Raw genomic sequence first — 15670 nt, forward strand, 5'->3', positions numbered from 1 at the left:
TTTGTGCTTTTCTGAACTTGTCCAATTCCCCTTTTTCGGACATGGATTTTCTTGTACATAACCTGCAATAAATTATCCAGTGGCCGAGTCCTCTCTCCTTAAATCCAAAAGAAACAAAAAGAATGATATTCTGATATATGTGTGCACGTGGCATGTTTTTATTTGTTATTGACAAACACCAGCAGCATTTAGAAGTGCTTTTATCTTTTCCCTTCCCTCAATAATAATCCGGCTATAAATACTTGTTTGGAGCCACTCGTTTTGCTTCCTCTTTCGTTAGAGGCCTCTTTTCCTCTCTCATTTTTATTTTTTTTTCTCTTTCTCACTTTCTCGAGGCCCCCATACTTAGAACCCTAGAAGAGGAGAAAACAGAAAAAAAAAGGGGGGTAATTTTCTCAGAAACCAAACACCTCGATTAATTTTCCCTCGAAAATCGCCGAGAAAAAATGCAGCACCAGAGGCTGAAGCAACAGCAACAAGCCTTGATGCAACAAGCTCTCCTCCAACAACAGTCTCTCTACCACCCAGGCATCTTAGCTCCTCCTCAGGTTTTCCACTCTTTTGTCTCTCTTTATCGCTTTAGTCAATTTCTCTGTTCGTCGATTATCTACAAGTTTTTGATCCGGTTTTTAGGAATGATTTGTTGGATTCTTGCAAAATCGTGTTTTGATCTTCGAGCTCTTGTTCCGTTTCTTGTTTGTGATAGATTGGTAGAGCTAGGGTTAGTTTGGGAATTTTGTGCGGTGATAATTTGGCTTTTGAAATCGCAGCTTTTTCCTTATACACTGCTTGAATTCGTGGAATTTTTTTTATAAAGTTTTTTTCAGGGCTTTGAATGTGATTGCTGTTATCTTGCAGTTTTTCTTCTGCTTTATTGGTCCGAAAGTTGAGTTTTTTCATTTGGTTTTTGGAAATGAGAAAGTCCGAGTCTTTGTTTGTAATTGCTTAACATGCTTTTGGTGGAAAGTGAAGCTCATTGTTTTGGGTTTGAAATTTGATGAGAGATGGTTTTATTTCTTAATATTTTACATTTTCATTGCATGAAGTTCCAATATTGTTATTAATCTTATATGAAGTTGCCATCCGCAAGCTAGAAGGTTTGCTTTTGGTGTTTTCTTTCTCATTTACTTGTGTTTTCCACTACTTTGGTTATATTCAGTTTACGGCTGAATTTCATATGCCTTCTCATATACTTTATAAATGTATCTATTGTTTGCCAATATTGGGTACAATTGTGCAATTTCTTTCACTTGTTTCAAGTGTTGGAGCATAAAACGTAGTTCCTGAATTTCATTTTCGAACACTTTAGCTTTATAGTGCTGGAATATAACAACATGAAGTAAATTTATAAAGTATATGGTACTTTCAATGCATTTGAATTCTGTCAAAGTTACATTTCTGGCAAGCCTTTTTGTTTGAATTGTTAATTTTTCAATTTGGGGAGGAGTTCAAAGGAATTTTGAGCTGCGTTGTCCCTGAATTTACTCTGACCTGTAGACTACAATTCTGTTGAAAGTAAGTCTTATTTAGATGAGGTGGAATTTTTTGGTCTGGTTGTCACTGAAAAACCTAAGGGGAAAAAAAGAAAGCATTGTAAAATCGAGAAAATATATTGAAATATATTCTCTCTTTTGTCTTTAAGTTGAAAGTGTTTTGAAAGAGGTTGGAGAAGTGATGTTCTCATTTCTAATGGTTGTAGTTAGTGTCTTGTTTCCTATTCTAGGTTGAGTTCTTGATACCTTCTGAAACTCAATTTCTTTCCAGGATATAAACACTTTAGAGTTTGGTCGAGTGGGAAGTTACGTTTTTTGTTCATCGTTTCTTCTTTTCCCCTCTTTTCTATTTTTCTTTTTTGTTTTTCACTTTTTTATTTTGCAGATAGAGCCAATCCCAAGTGGAAATCTGCCTCCTGGTTTTGATCCAAGTACTTGCCGCAGTGTGTGAGTGTTTACCTAGACATGTTTACCTATGTTTTTTTCCGTTTTGTTTCTTTTGTGTTTTGTGTGTCTGTTATTTCCCCTGCTTGCTTAAGCAACTATCCTAGTCACTTTTATGCTTATGATCTATTTACATCGGACACACTTTTCTTCTCAAATCTGGTGACTAAAAAAGTAGCTACTACCCTTAGTGCAAAATTTTAAGCTAATGGCTTCGTAATTGATAGTTAAATGGTTTTGGGCATGTGATAGATACTTGTATTTTCTTGCATCTTTCTAACAACTCAGAAAGTTACTTATAGCCTTTTATTTATTTTTTTTTGTTTCTTTTTTTAAAACTTCTAGTTTCTTTATTTTTGAGAAACTGCAGGTATGTGGGAAACATCCATACACAAGTGACAGAACCACTACTTAATGAGGTTTTTGCAAGTACTGGTCCTGTTGAAGGTTGCAAGCTCATCAGAAAGGAAAAGGTATACTTTTCAATACTTTGTCCTTTTCTTTTTACTGTGAGATGCTCTGATTGGAAATGGTTAACTTACTTTATTTAGTTATGTCCACTTTCCTGTCGCCAATCGATTGCCACATGATTGACATGTCTTTTGTTTCCCACTCTACTTAAGCAGTCATCATATGGATTCATCCACTACTTCGATCGCAGATCAGCTGCTCTTGCTATATTGTCTCTTAATGGAAGGCATTTGTAAGTATTAATTTTCAATGTTTTCAAGTTACTTTTGTTTTGAATGTGTTTTACATCAAATTATGTAATCTGCAGATTTGGACAGCCTATCAAGGTCAATTGGGCATATGCTAGTGGTCAAAGAGAGGATACATCAGGTTTGCTCATGTTATTGTTTGCAAAATTTTCCCTAAAATGTTTATGATGTGTTTTTGGCAGTTATTTGTCAATTATACTGTTTGATACTATCATAATTGGTGCAGGTCACTTTAACATTTTTGTTGGTGATCTCAGTCCTGAGGTTACTGATGCAATGCTGTTTGCATGCTTTTCTGTCTATCCTAGTTGTTCGTAAGCTTCTTCTCTTTTTGATCTTGATTTCAGTAAATGCAGATGTTGTAACTTACTAAAAGCATATGATTAAATTATCAGGATGTGCAAATCTATAGTAAACCTCAATTAGTGTTTTTGTGGTGCTTACTTTATTGATCTATACTGTCCAAATGCTAACAAATCTGATATCTTTACTGATATCAGGGATGCAAGGGTTATGTGGGATCAGAAAACTGGGCGTTCAAGAGGATTTGGGTTTGTTTCATTCCGCAACCAGCAGGTACTGTTTTTTGGTTAAGTTTCTGGTGGGTCTTTGTATTGCTGTTCCGTTACAATGTAGTTTCATCTATTGATGTTGATTTTTTTTTTCTGTTCAGGATGCACAAAGTGCAATAAATGATTTAAGTGGTGAGAATGATGCATTTTACTCTATACATGTACTTATTTTCTTCATTGGTTGCAGTTTTAGCACATCAAATAAAGCTGTGATTTTTAGTTTCAAATTTTTTATTTATATCTATCATGCTTTCTAGTAATCTTAATAGGTTTGGGTTTGTTGTTTTTGGATGGGACTGCTGAATTTATCTAGGAAAGTTTTTTCTTTTCTTTTTCCTCTGTTATTTCTCATGATTTTTTCTGTAAAATCACCATATGTACAGTTTTGATTCATTAACTTATTTTGGCTGAGCTGGATGAATTGTATTTAGTAAATTCTATAATTTGCATGAATTGCTGTTATTCTAGATTGCAGTAAAACTCAAATATTTGAATGATTTATTTTTCTAGGAAAGTGGCTTGGTAGCCGGCAGATTCGTTGTAACTGGGCAACAAAGGGTGCTGGTACCAATGATGACAAGCAGAGCTCTGATGCCAAAAGTGTGGTGGAACTAACCAATGGCTCATCAGGTGCATCTGTTGTAGCAAAAATCATTATATTTCCTTCAAAAATCAAACATTAGCGATAATTATTACTTTGTTCAACGCAAACCTCAGCAATTATTAGACAACTTTTATTCTACCTTTAATGATCTTTAGATTTGTGTCAAATGGCAAAAGAAACTCACTTCTATTCCCTTGGTATTCAGAGGACGGTAAAGAGACAACCAATAGTGAGGCTCCTGAGAATAATCCTCAATATACTACTGTTTATGTGGGCAATCTTGCTCCAGAGGCAAGTAGCTATCTCCAATAGCTCCTCTATTTATTATTTTCCATATGCAAGTTAATACTGAAATGAGTGTTACAAAGCATTGTGAGCTTACTTTAAGTAGGACAAGTGAAATGGTATTTCTTTAGTACTTCTAGGTAAATCTAGTATTTCTAGATGCATGTAGAACACTCAAAAAACTTTAGAAAACTTTAGTTGTTTTTTCTTTGTTAAATTCACTAGAGTAAAAAGAACAATTGGGCTTTTATGTATCAATTAAAGCTTCACAACTGATGATGGTATGAGCTTGATCCAGCTGTCTACTATTTGAACCCTGAGAACTCCCATCTAATAAAATTTTGAAAGCTGCAGTTATTTTGTTCAGTAAAGGAGCATGCTAGGTTCTCCAATAAAACCAATTATGTTGATTCATGCAGGTCAACCAACTTGAACTCCACCGCCACTTCCATGCTCTTGGTGCTGGGGTGATTGAGGAGGTTCGAATCCAGCGTGATAAAGGCTTTGGTTTTGTGAGATACAGTACTCATACTGAGGCAGCTTTGGCTATTCAGATGGGGAACACTCAGTCGTTTCTCTGTGGCAAGCAAATTAAGGTTTGTCCTCTGCTTTTGGTCAAAATGGGACTTCATTCTCTTTTTGAGAAATAAATATGTAACATAATGTGTGTTAGTGAAGTTTCGGAGGATATTTTGGGAATTCTTTGCACAGTTATTATGTACCTCGAATCATTGACCTGTAAATATCCCAAAATGATGCAATACATGAGTTGGATGATTGTTAGGATGGTTGGTGTTGTTAGATTCGGATCTGCTTATGTAAAGATCTTCTAGTTGTAGTTCCAACTCCATTCATATTTTAATTCCTTGGATTATGAGAAATTGACATCTTAATTTGTTTGTGTAGTGCTCTTGGGGCAGTAAGCCTACACCACCAGGGACAAGTTCAACTCCACTTCCCCCACCTGCAGCTGCACCTTTACCCGGCCTTTCAGCCACAGACCTTTTAGCTTATGAGCGACAACTTGCCATGAGCAAAATGGGTGTTCATGCCCTAATGCATCCCCAGGGACAGCATCCTCTTAAGCAGGCAGCAATGGGAGTGGGTGCTGCTGGAGCAAGCCAGGCTATATATGATGGTGGGTTCCAGAATGTTGCTGCTGCCCAGCAGCTAATGTACTATCAGTAATAAAAAAAGAGTTTGTGTGGTGGTAATATCCTTATTCCCTGCATTTGCAGGTTTTATTTGAGTTCTAAACAAAACATTTAGGAGGCTTTTTTAATGTATTTTCCTTTTTTAGCAGTGAGGTTGCAACCTGCTTTTATCTATAGCATATGTTTGCCGATTGTATCAATATTTTACATATTTCCGGATTTTATTTGAGCCCTAAACGGCTAGGAAGCTTTTTAATGTATTTTCTCCTATATATTTCAGACGGTTGCTGCCCCAAGGGATATATAAGCATATTTGCAGCTCTCTGTTTGATATTTTGTTCTTTGTGGTCTTAATTATTTGATGGAAGATTTGTTTCCATATTTATGGTTAATAATCATGATGTATAGGGCTAGTACAATTTGGCAATGCTAAATTCTTGTGGCCAAGATATTTTCTTCCCCTTTCTTTGTCCAATCCTAATCCGTGATTCTCTGTCGGTTAACGGTTGAGAAGAATGAGATTGGAAAACAAGGCTCCGTGATTGGTTATGTTGGTTACTTCAGATTAAATTATTTTTGATCTATTGGGTTTCATGGCGCTGGCCACTGGCATACAGAACGGCATTGATGGCAGTATTTATTTATTGCATTAAAGAGAAGAAGCGTTCCACCTCTGCAGATGGGAAGTGCCCATCAGTCACAACGCATGGTTCGACCAAATTATCATTAAACAATCTCAGTATCTGCAAGCATCATGGACGCTAAAGACGCGAGAAAAGGAGAGAATAAAAGAATGGTAAGAAGAGGGGAACGGAATGTTACAACACATGATCCAACCAAGGAATGGTTAAGTCCACAATTTCAGTCTCGGCAACTAACAAAAGCAATATTATGGTGGGAGACAAAGGCCAAAAAGGGAAGGTTATATCCGCAACCTGTCTGCAATCTCTACAACCATTTAGATTACATTAAAGGCAGAACCATGGAATATGCAGCTTCATTAGTCTGTTTCCAACCTAGCAATATATTTGTCATAGAATTTCCCTGCTTTCTCAAGGTCTCCAAGCTCGGTGTAGCAATCAGCAATTGCTCCATAAGCTTCTGTGTTTCCAGAGTCCTCCCCTTCTCGCTCAGAGATTGCTAAAACCATTGAGTGGTATTTAATGGCTTCTCGATATTTACCTTGCCTCTGCAATGATGCACCTGAATAGAGCAACCTTAAGTTAAGGACTCTTATAATTGATGTTAAACTTTATGGAGACTGACTCCAGGTTTAAGATCCAGGCAATAAGAAAAGAAAAATTTTAGGTTTCAATAGATTGCACAGCTCTCCAAACATAACCACATTACAATCACATATAGTCCAAGCAAGTTTAAAGGCTTTATAATTTCCTCCCTTTATGCTTTGTTAATGCTACTTCAATTCATAAACTGACTTGGGATTTCTTCATTGCAAACTATATGGTTCACAATGGAAGCACTTCTTTGAGCATTTTAAATCTTTATGCACAGATTCAAGGCAATGCCATAAGGTATCGTAAGACTTATTCATCTTTTGTCACTTGGTTTGACTTAAACCATAATAACCATATATTACTAAATCAGAGATGGAGACAAGATGGGCAAGCAAAGAGATGCAGACCTAAACCCCTCGCAGCCTTCTTCTCCTCAATAGGATCTTTTAGACTTTGAGCAAGCTCCAGGGCTGTCTTAAACTCAGGAAAAGCCTTCTCAGGTTCTTGATTTCTTAAAAAAATTTTCCCAGTCTTCAATCGAGAAATTAACTCTTCCTTCCTTGGATCAACAATCACTTCATTTTCAGATATTCTACCGACAGGAGTATAACTCAGGCTGGGAGCATATGACTCTATTTTAGCCTGCCTTCTTAAAGCAGCATTTATCTGGCGCAGCTGCTCATTTAGTCGCTGCAATTCCCCTCTCCTCTGCCGTGCAAGCAATCCTGAGGTACAAGATATGGATTATCAGGGAAATAATAATTTGTGCTACATGCTTTTCAATGAAATTTTCATGGACATCTGCATCAATTATTTTCAAAAGGGTGAATAATAAAAGAAAGGAGATGGAACAACTAAATCCAACATGATTTAGAACAAGACATGGGGAGTTTATTTCCATTAGTTATAAAGACTGCTCAGAATGAATTCCAGGATTTAGAAGGGGCAATTGTACTTTTAGATAGCAAAACAAATTGGTATTCCAAACTGACAACAGGTATCCTACTTCTATGCTTCTGCGAACTGAGACATATTTTCAACTGTGAGTTAGCCATTTAGAATCTCTTCTACATGAATCTGTGTCAAGAGTATTTTTGGTCTAACAATTTCTTCAAGAACATCATAGAAAATCTGAATTCAATTGCTGACTCGTCATTGTTTGTTCATTTGCAAAGCACTCAGAGTTGTATTATGCACCAGAACTAAAATCGACCAAAAGTACAAAAGATACCTCCAACTGTGGCACCAATAAGGGCTACAAATAGCAGTAAAGGCATGTTGAAAAAGGAGTTATCAGCCTCACACGTTTCTGCCAGGGCTTTCAAAGGAGCAGTAAATATCAAAATGTTGGCAGCAAGAAATGCTGTTACTGGAACTCTTGACCATAATACTCCCTGCCCCAACAGCAGCTTCAATCAATTAGAACAGTTGATGAAAAATGGAAAAAAATTATTTTCATCTTCAAAGAGTGGCTTGATACACCATAAATTGCCAAAATTCAAACAAATCCAAGTAATTTAAGGCATATGTGCATCTTTCTTGGATTTCAAACATAGAAATTTAAGCATTCTATAAATCTTATCATGTCCAAATTATAGATATTCTCAAGTGTGGACATGAAGATGAGGCTCACAATAATATCAAAATAAACTTAAAATAAGAAGCTAACTAGCTTAGTCTTAGTAACCATAAGTAGAAATAATAATAATAATAGCTCAAAAGCTGTCCAGAGGACTCACCATCATACCTCAAGAGCAGATAACTGTTGCAAAAATACATCATAATCTGACGAAATGCAATCCAAGACCCGGTTTCCCTCTGACTTTTGGCAATGGAGTAAGGACTGTTTACCCCTTTCTCGCAACAAATGACGAAGCCCAACTGGTCCATTAATATCTTTAAAGGATGGTCTAAAATTTTCTACTTTACACATAAAAGATGCTACCTTCCCTGTTTTCAGTCATCAAATTTAACCCCAAAATTAGTATACATAATAGTTTACTCCACCATCAATTCAATTCTATTAGTAAACCATTTCCATTTTTCATTTGATACGTATTCCATCCATTTAAATCCCATTTCAGGGGACCTTAAAGTTAAATTTCCAGACCTCACATTTATCTCCAATTTTCAATCAAAATTATTTTTTTTTTTATAAAATACAGGAAAATGACATATTCTGCTAAATAAAGAGGAACCCAAAGCTTACACTGCAGAAAAAGTAAAAAGAAAAAATACAAATGGGAAGCGGAAGAGAGCACTGACCGGGAAACTGGGGTTTGGCGTAGGATGGGGATGGAACAGAGCATGGGCGGGTAAGGAAGCAAGCGCAATGTATTATCACTCCCATTGCTTTGGATAAAAGTTGGATTCTCCACAGCCAAGTTTATTATATAGGAGTGTGCCCACTGGCGGGCATATATGACCTTGGAACTTATAAAAAACTACACTTATGCCATTCAATTATTTTCTTTAACTGAAAGTGTTATTTAAATGGCGAAATATTCTTGGATTTTATAGGGTTTTTTGCACTATTTTTGTAATTAGCTCTGCTTATTGTGGGTGCAAATTAACAAACCGTTAAGCCAAATTCCAATGGACAAAAAGCTCAAACTCTAATCAGGTGGCGACCCTGTCTAGTAGTACTATAGGTCCAAAACCTTGTTCTAACAGAAGCCTGGAATATCATTCTTCTAGAAAACAGCTAAGAAGTTGTTCAACTACGGGCACAAATCTGCTGGTGATTTCTATCTTTAGACATTATCAAGGTTTGACAAAGTAGCTGAATTCAGCATACGGATTCAATATGGCACTGCCCATATCTTAAACAAGGGGAAGCAAAATGACAATTCAGAAATGGGAATTCTCTGGTCAAGAAGAAGACATAAGAGGAAAAGATTATTTGTTTATGAGAAAATTTAATTCATTCTTTGGGATATGAGGCGCCACCCCAATGCCAAGAAGAAAGGAAAAAAGAGCTTCAAACACTTATTACAACAAGAAGCAAGCTGCAACCTTAATGTTAACTACCCTATACTACTGTACAGAGTCACTTGGTAGGCTATTTGGCAGTCAGCCAGGTAATGTCACGCGGTTGTGGTATTTGGAAGTGATCAGTTAAGCCCAAGTGTGCCATCAGAAGCCACACATGGGTTAGAAGCTGTCCTCCTCGCCTCAGATGTTGCCTGTGCTGACTTCCTTCGCAATGACTTGCAGCATGAGCAAGCATTTCCACCCAAGTATCAGCAATTAAGCTCCATTTCTGCCATTAACATAGTAGTAATAAATTCACGAATGTGATCTTGAGCTCCAGGAGGGGGAGAGTAGGGAGTGAAGAAGAATAAGAAGGGATTAGTTTTTGTTACCTCTTCCTTATTTGATATTTCATTCAAACTTCTAGCAAGCCCCCTTCCATCAGATAACATAGATTTCCCTGCTCTATACCTCGTTCCGAGCAATTCTAATCCCACAGCAGCTTTAACCAACTTATCATATACATCGGTTTTGTCTTTGTGTGGCTCTGGTGTATTGCAAAAATCAATGACTTCGGCGCAAGTGTCTTCAATTAGAATATCACCAAGCCCAGCTGGTAACATGGAAGGATAGTTAACAAGCAAATGCAGCATATACCTTGACATGAGAATGCTGATTTCACGCTTCGATTGAGTGGTCTCTATAGTTTCCTCGAAGTAGTAGCAGATGTCGGTAGCAATGTGCCATGTCAGAATTCTCTCATCAAATCCTTTCTCCACACTCCATTTAAGCTCACCGTGACCATAAATTTCCACCGCAAATATTTGTCTGCCTGCCTCCTGCGTGTCATAGACTGTTGCTTTAGCTTTAAGTCTCTCCTTGAGATACTTGAATATCCATTCCTTTAAGCTGTTGGATATCACCTCCTTAGTTACATATCTCTCCTTTTCTTGCTTTTCCACAAAGCCTAAGAACTTGAAGAGTTTCAGAATTCTATGGAGAAAGTGGGGTTTTACTTGACTTAGGATTGGATCGTAAATCATTGGTTTTTCTCTAAGCGCAAAGCTTAGCAGATTGTATTGAGCCATGGAATTTGACCACCTAGGATTGCTAAATAATCGGACAGAAGTAATGGCTCTCAAGACAGACGTCTTTTTAAGCAAGCTCAACCACACAACAGTCCAATCTGAGAAAAGAATGACCAGTGCTGCATATATGTCAAGCACAATAGCCACTACCAGCAATAGGAAGGTTATGACAAGGTCAGCCTTTTTATACTTGTGCTTATCATCAGCCAAAGAGAAAAGGACTAATACAATGCAGGTAAGTGATAAATTGATGCAACGCAAGCTAAGGCCCCATCGAGAATAGACCACTGACGCTTTTGTGTAGAGCAAATCAAACATGAATGCAAGCTCCATTTCAACTACTTCAAAAGCCTTTTGGAAGGACAGATTCTGAAACACCGCTAGGCTGGTGTCTCGATCCCGAGAACTAAGTAGGAGATTCACAAAAATACGCTTGAATATCTGAAGTAGTCCGTAAGCTTTAAGCAATTCATTGGTTTTGGAGATGGAATTGTCTTCAATGGCAAAGGCCTCCATAGGCAGCTGAATATCAATTACTCTGTTTGTATTACATATATATCCCTCTTCTTTTTTCACATTGTACTCCTTAAGCAAATTTGGGTTAGTGGGGCCTGGAAGATCACGACGAGCAAGCATGGAACCTTTCATCTGTTCGCTGCTTGCGGAACGTAGGACCCAGGTCCTTTCTACATACTTGCTGAGGCCTACAAAGACCATTAAAGTGGACAGAATTGAAAGGTGAGAGCCTCTCCATGCCATGAGGAAGGTGTAGAATGCGACTCCTGTTTGGAGAGCCATCCCAAGCAGCTGCCTCAACCACAACTCATTGTCTTCTAAGGAGTACGCAGTGATGGTGTCAGGGCCACCCAAATGTAACAACAGAAATGGTACCCAAAAAACATGTAGTTCAATGTTGGCATCCTGTTCACCATTATCACTAGTATCTCCCAGGTCCTTTGAGATAATTCCAAGGGCCATTGTTGCCACAGTGTCTGCAGCTAAGTAAGCCACCCATACAGCAAATCTGACCAAAAGCTGGAAACTATACTTTCTGCGATTGCCCATGACAATGAGTATTGTCTGAAAGAAGAGGCTAAATAGAACCAGCCCTCGTAGCTGCCAGTCCTTCCATAATTCTTTTAAAATTTGAACGAGTGCCTTCATTATTTTCCTCTTATTCTTTGCAAGTCAATCTGCTAACAACTAATATTTATAAACATTAGATTAACCTAAAAATGTAACATCTTATCAGAAGGGAAGATGACTGAGGCTTTGGTGGGTGGGTAGACTGAACTAACTATTGAAACAAGGATTTCTAGGTTAAATTGGTATGAAATGCTCCCCTATGAGTGATACAGTGATACTATTTCTCAATAAGCATTGTATTTTGTTCATCAATTAGCAAATCATTGACCTTAAATAACAGAAAACAAAGAATTGCTCCAAGCAGCCTAAGAAGTAAGAATAGAACACATTATGACAAGTTCAACAAACCAACACATAGAAACAAAGAAGCAACCAAGAATAGATGTTTCTTTCTTGATGATGGCTGAGGATGCATTCAAAAAGTTGGCTCAAGTCAGAAGCGCAATTAGAAGGTAATATGAAGAGAAGATTAGGTACCTGTGGGAATCACTGCTGACACTGCTTTCTGGTCTAATCATCAATGCTCACGCCCCTCCTCAAAGTGGCACCGGGAATTCTAAGCTAAATCTCCAGAGGAAGAGAGAGTGTAAGAAAAAAAAGATAACTGCGGGTCCATGTGCAAGGGTGCACTGGGAAATTATGTAAACAATGATCACACTTGCTTGCCTTTGACTTCATGTTTGATAAATTTATATAATATATGTTCTTTTCTACATTGACTGGAAAAGGAAAAAGTATGCAATACCCGACNTTTATATAATATATGTTCTTTTCTACATTGACTGGAAAAGGAAAAAGTATGCAATACCCGACAATTCTATTTTAATTTTATTATTAAATATTAATTAAGTCATTAATTTTTAATTATAATTTAATTATTTTTAGTTATTTTTATAATTAATTTATTTTTAAGTGAGTTAGGATATTTTAAAAGAAATTAGAAGAGACAACTTTTAAAAATTCAAGAGCCTGAAAGTTGAGATAGAAATTTAGAAAAGTAAACTGCAATTAATCATTTTGTTTTCTTCCTTACTTTTGTATTTTTCTTGTTACTCTCAATGGTTGAAATTTATATAATGTTATTTGTCTTTATAATTATAAGTAGCTAATTTTCTTCTTCTAAGATTGCAATTGAATTCATATGTAATCTAAATTTTTAATCTCTTTCTTACTTATCTTTAATGAGATTTGAATTGTTTATTTCAATTTGTACTTAATGCTTTTAATTGTCTGATCATCAATTAAATTGATTTAGGAATCTAAACAAACTTGGAAAAGAGAGTTTAGTGTAGACTAAAATTGGGATAATATTTGATCATATTGATTGATTTATGTATAGGATAGGGATATATCTATATGCCATATATAGCTAGAATTAGAGCCTAAACTTATGAGTCTATTTTAATTTCAATTCATATAGAGATAAAGTATCTTGATTAAAACAAATATTTTAATAAGATGAGTTGAGAGACCTTTATAAATAATTGAGGACTCTACGTTAGCAATTCAACCTATTGAAATAAGTTAAGGAAAAGCGATGAGATTCAGATTAAGTGTGAGGGATATTGTAATCTTAGGGTTGTTTGATTTGCTTTTTACCCAATTATCTTGTTACTTTAATTTTTAATTAAATTAGTTTTAGTTGAGTAATTTTTAGTTTAATTAGAATTCAAATTTTAATTATTTGAATAAAATTAAATTGTTCTAATTTTAGTACTTAATAAAATTTTAGATCAATTTTCTGTGAGATCAATACTCTACTTGCTTATATACTATTTATTTGATATATATACTTGTATAGTAGAATTTTAACTGACAAGTTTTTATTCATACCCTAAAAACAATGAAATAAAAGTGAACCTTCCATGGCTTACATTCAGTTGTTGCTTCGTTGGTTTAAGAGCTATATATCCTTCTTATTTTTATAATTTCTTTTTTTTTTTGGCAATGAATTGTCTCTTCATCTATGAACATGAACGGGATTGAATTAAGCCATATTAGATATAGTTGTTTACATGTTGTTGTTTGATGTGGTGTGGATGCGCTTCTCCTAGCCACAACTAAAAATTCTTATCTTACAACATGGTATAACTGAAGAAACTTTAAGAAAAAAGGAGAGGGAGAGAAAGAAGTTAAGAGAGATAGTAAACAAGAAAGGAAGAGGAAAACAAACGTATAAGTTTTTGTATTTTTTTTACTTGAGAACTTAGTTGGTTCTCCTCTCTTTAAATAGGTTACAAATTATGTTATATAAGGAAACTTTGTCTAACAATAGGGAGAGATTACAGGATTTATACACAAAATTGGTGCAACGTCTCTTTACAAGAATATTACAACACATGCTGCTATTCTTGCTGCTGATCTGCTGCCATGTCTGTTGCTGATTTGCTGCTGGTTTGGTGCTGATCTGCTACCATGTTTGTTGCTGAATTAATGTTGGTTTGATGTTGATTTGCTGCCATGTTTGTTGCTGATTTGTTGTTGGTTTGGTGCTAATCTGTTGCCATGTTTGTTGCTGAATTACTGTTGGTTTGGTGAGTAATTTGTTGCTGGTTTATGGGAGATTTATTGTTGATCTGTAGGAGATGATGGTGTTCTACACTCCCCCTCAAACTTGACATGGATGGAGACCATAGTCCAAGTTTGCCACGAAATGCTTCAAAAGTGTTCCGAGGTAATGCCTTAGTGAGAATGTCTGCTACTTGTAACTTGGAAGGAATAAACTTGGTTTCAAGAGATCCTAAGGCCACCTTTTCTCGAACAAAATGATAGTCAATCTCTATATGTTTTGTTCAAGCATGAAACACGGGATTAATAGTGAGATGAAGGGTAGATAAGTTGTCACAGAAAAGTAAGGCTGGGTGAGCCATATAAAGACCAAGATCACGCAGTAGGTAGGATAGCCAGCTGAGTTCTGCTGCCGTCGAGGCTAAAGCTCGATATTCAGCTTCAGCACTAGATCAAGCCACAATAGATTGCTTTTTGGAACTCCAGGAAATGCAATTACCACTAAGAAAGGTGCAAAAGCCAGTGGTGGATCGTCGTGTGGAAGGACATCCTGCCCAATCTGCATCTGAATAAGCACAAAAAACTAAAGGATTTTGAGATATTAGTTGAATACCAAATGACATAGTGCCCTTAACATATCTAAGAATTCTTTTAACAAGTTGAAAGTGGTATTTAAAGGGTGAATGCATAAATTAAGAGACATAATTAACACTAAAGGTAATATCTGGTCTAGTTAACGTTAAATATTGTAAGCCACCAACAATGCTTTGATAGATATGGTGATCTTCAAAAAAGTCAGTGGTGGGAAGGAGATGTTTTGATGGCAGTGTGGTAGAGATTAATTTACAATCAAGCATTTGGGCTTTGGTTAGAAGATTAGTAGCATATTTGGTTTGATTGAGAAAAAGACCTTGAGGAAACTTATGAACTTCCATACCAAGAAAGTAATGAACGAATCCAAGATCTTTCATTGAAAATTCTTTATTTAATGTTTGAATAAAATCATGTAAAGAGTTTGTGTCACTACTTGTGAGAAGAATGTCATCAACATATACAAATAGATAGATGATGTTGTGTGTGCTATGTCTAATAAAGAGTGAGGAATCTGCAGTACTGCAAGAAAAACCAATTGAAAGAAGGAATAAGCTAAAACGATCAAACCAAGCACGTGGAGCTTGACGGAGACCATATAATGCCTTCTTTAGTCTGTAGACATGATCAGGTCTACTAGTGTCTTGAAATCCAAGTGGTTGCTCAAGATAGACAGTTTCAGAAATGGTGCCATGAAGGAAGGCATTCTTCACATCTAATTGTCTTATATCCCAATTATGTGCTCGAGCAATAGTGAGAACAACTCTGATAGTAGCTAGTTTAACGACAGAAAAAAATGTCTCTGAAAAATCTAAGCCTTGTACTTGGGAGTATCCTTTTGCCACCAATCGAGCCTTC

General features: G+C 36.3%; 3 protein-coding genes across 6 annotated transcripts; 1 reads left to right on the forward strand and 2 right to left on the reverse strand.

The window, feature by feature from the left end:
• On the forward strand, positions 265-5607 carry LOC18596255 (oligouridylate-binding protein 1B). Of its 2 annotated transcripts, none has more exons than XM_018123414.1 (12): positions 265-548; positions 1879-1940; positions 2308-2410; positions 2561-2640; positions 2716-2777; positions 2883-2970; positions 3157-3232; positions 3330-3360; positions 3739-3858; positions 4038-4123; positions 4537-4713; positions 5024-5607. In XM_018123414.1, the coding sequence occupies exons 1-12, from the start codon at positions 447-449 to the stop codon at positions 5303-5305; spliced, it is 1269 nt and encodes a 422-aa protein (XP_017978903.1). In that variant the 5' UTR covers positions 265-446; the 3' UTR covers positions 5306-5607. The 2 variants fall into 2 exon arrangements, with proteins under 2 accessions (XP_017978903.1, XP_007024681.1); XM_007024619.2 differs by having other exon boundaries at positions 266-548; positions 2564-2640.
• LOC18596256 (protein FLUORESCENT IN BLUE LIGHT, chloroplastic) lies at positions 6055-8995 on the reverse strand. Of its 2 annotated transcripts, none has more exons than XM_007024620.2 (5): positions 8772-8995; positions 8254-8456; positions 7738-7900; positions 6914-7231; positions 6055-6474 (listed from the first exon to the last, which is right to left on the reverse strand). In XM_007024620.2, the coding sequence occupies exons 1-5, from the start codon at positions 8854-8856 to the stop codon at positions 6272-6274; spliced, it is 972 nt and encodes a 323-aa protein (XP_007024682.2). In that variant the 5' UTR covers positions 8857-8995; the 3' UTR covers positions 6055-6271. The 2 variants fall into 2 exon arrangements, with proteins under 2 accessions (XP_007024682.2, XP_007024683.2); XM_007024621.2 differs by having other exon boundaries at positions 7738-7915.
• On the reverse strand, positions 9392-12395 carry LOC18596257. 2 transcript variants are annotated; one of them, XM_007024625.2, is made up of 3 exons: positions 12191-12395; positions 9872-11770; positions 9392-9768 (listed from the first exon to the last, which is right to left on the reverse strand). In XM_007024625.2, the coding sequence occupies exons 2-3, from the start codon at positions 11729-11731 to the stop codon at positions 9568-9570; spliced, it is 2061 nt and encodes a 686-aa protein (XP_007024687.2). In that variant the 5' UTR covers positions 11732-11770; positions 12191-12395; the 3' UTR covers positions 9392-9567. The 2 variants fall into 2 exon arrangements, with proteins under 2 accessions (XP_007024687.2, XP_007024688.2); XM_007024626.2 differs by having other exon boundaries at positions 9872-11760; positions 12191-12363.

The sequence above is a fragment of the Theobroma cacao genome, chromosome 6 (assembly GCF_000208745.1).
Source record: "Theobroma cacao cultivar B97-61/B2 chromosome 6, Criollo_cocoa_genome_V2, whole genome shotgun sequence".
Classification (NCBI taxonomy): Eukaryota; Viridiplantae; Streptophyta; class Magnoliopsida; order Malvales; family Malvaceae; genus Theobroma; species Theobroma cacao.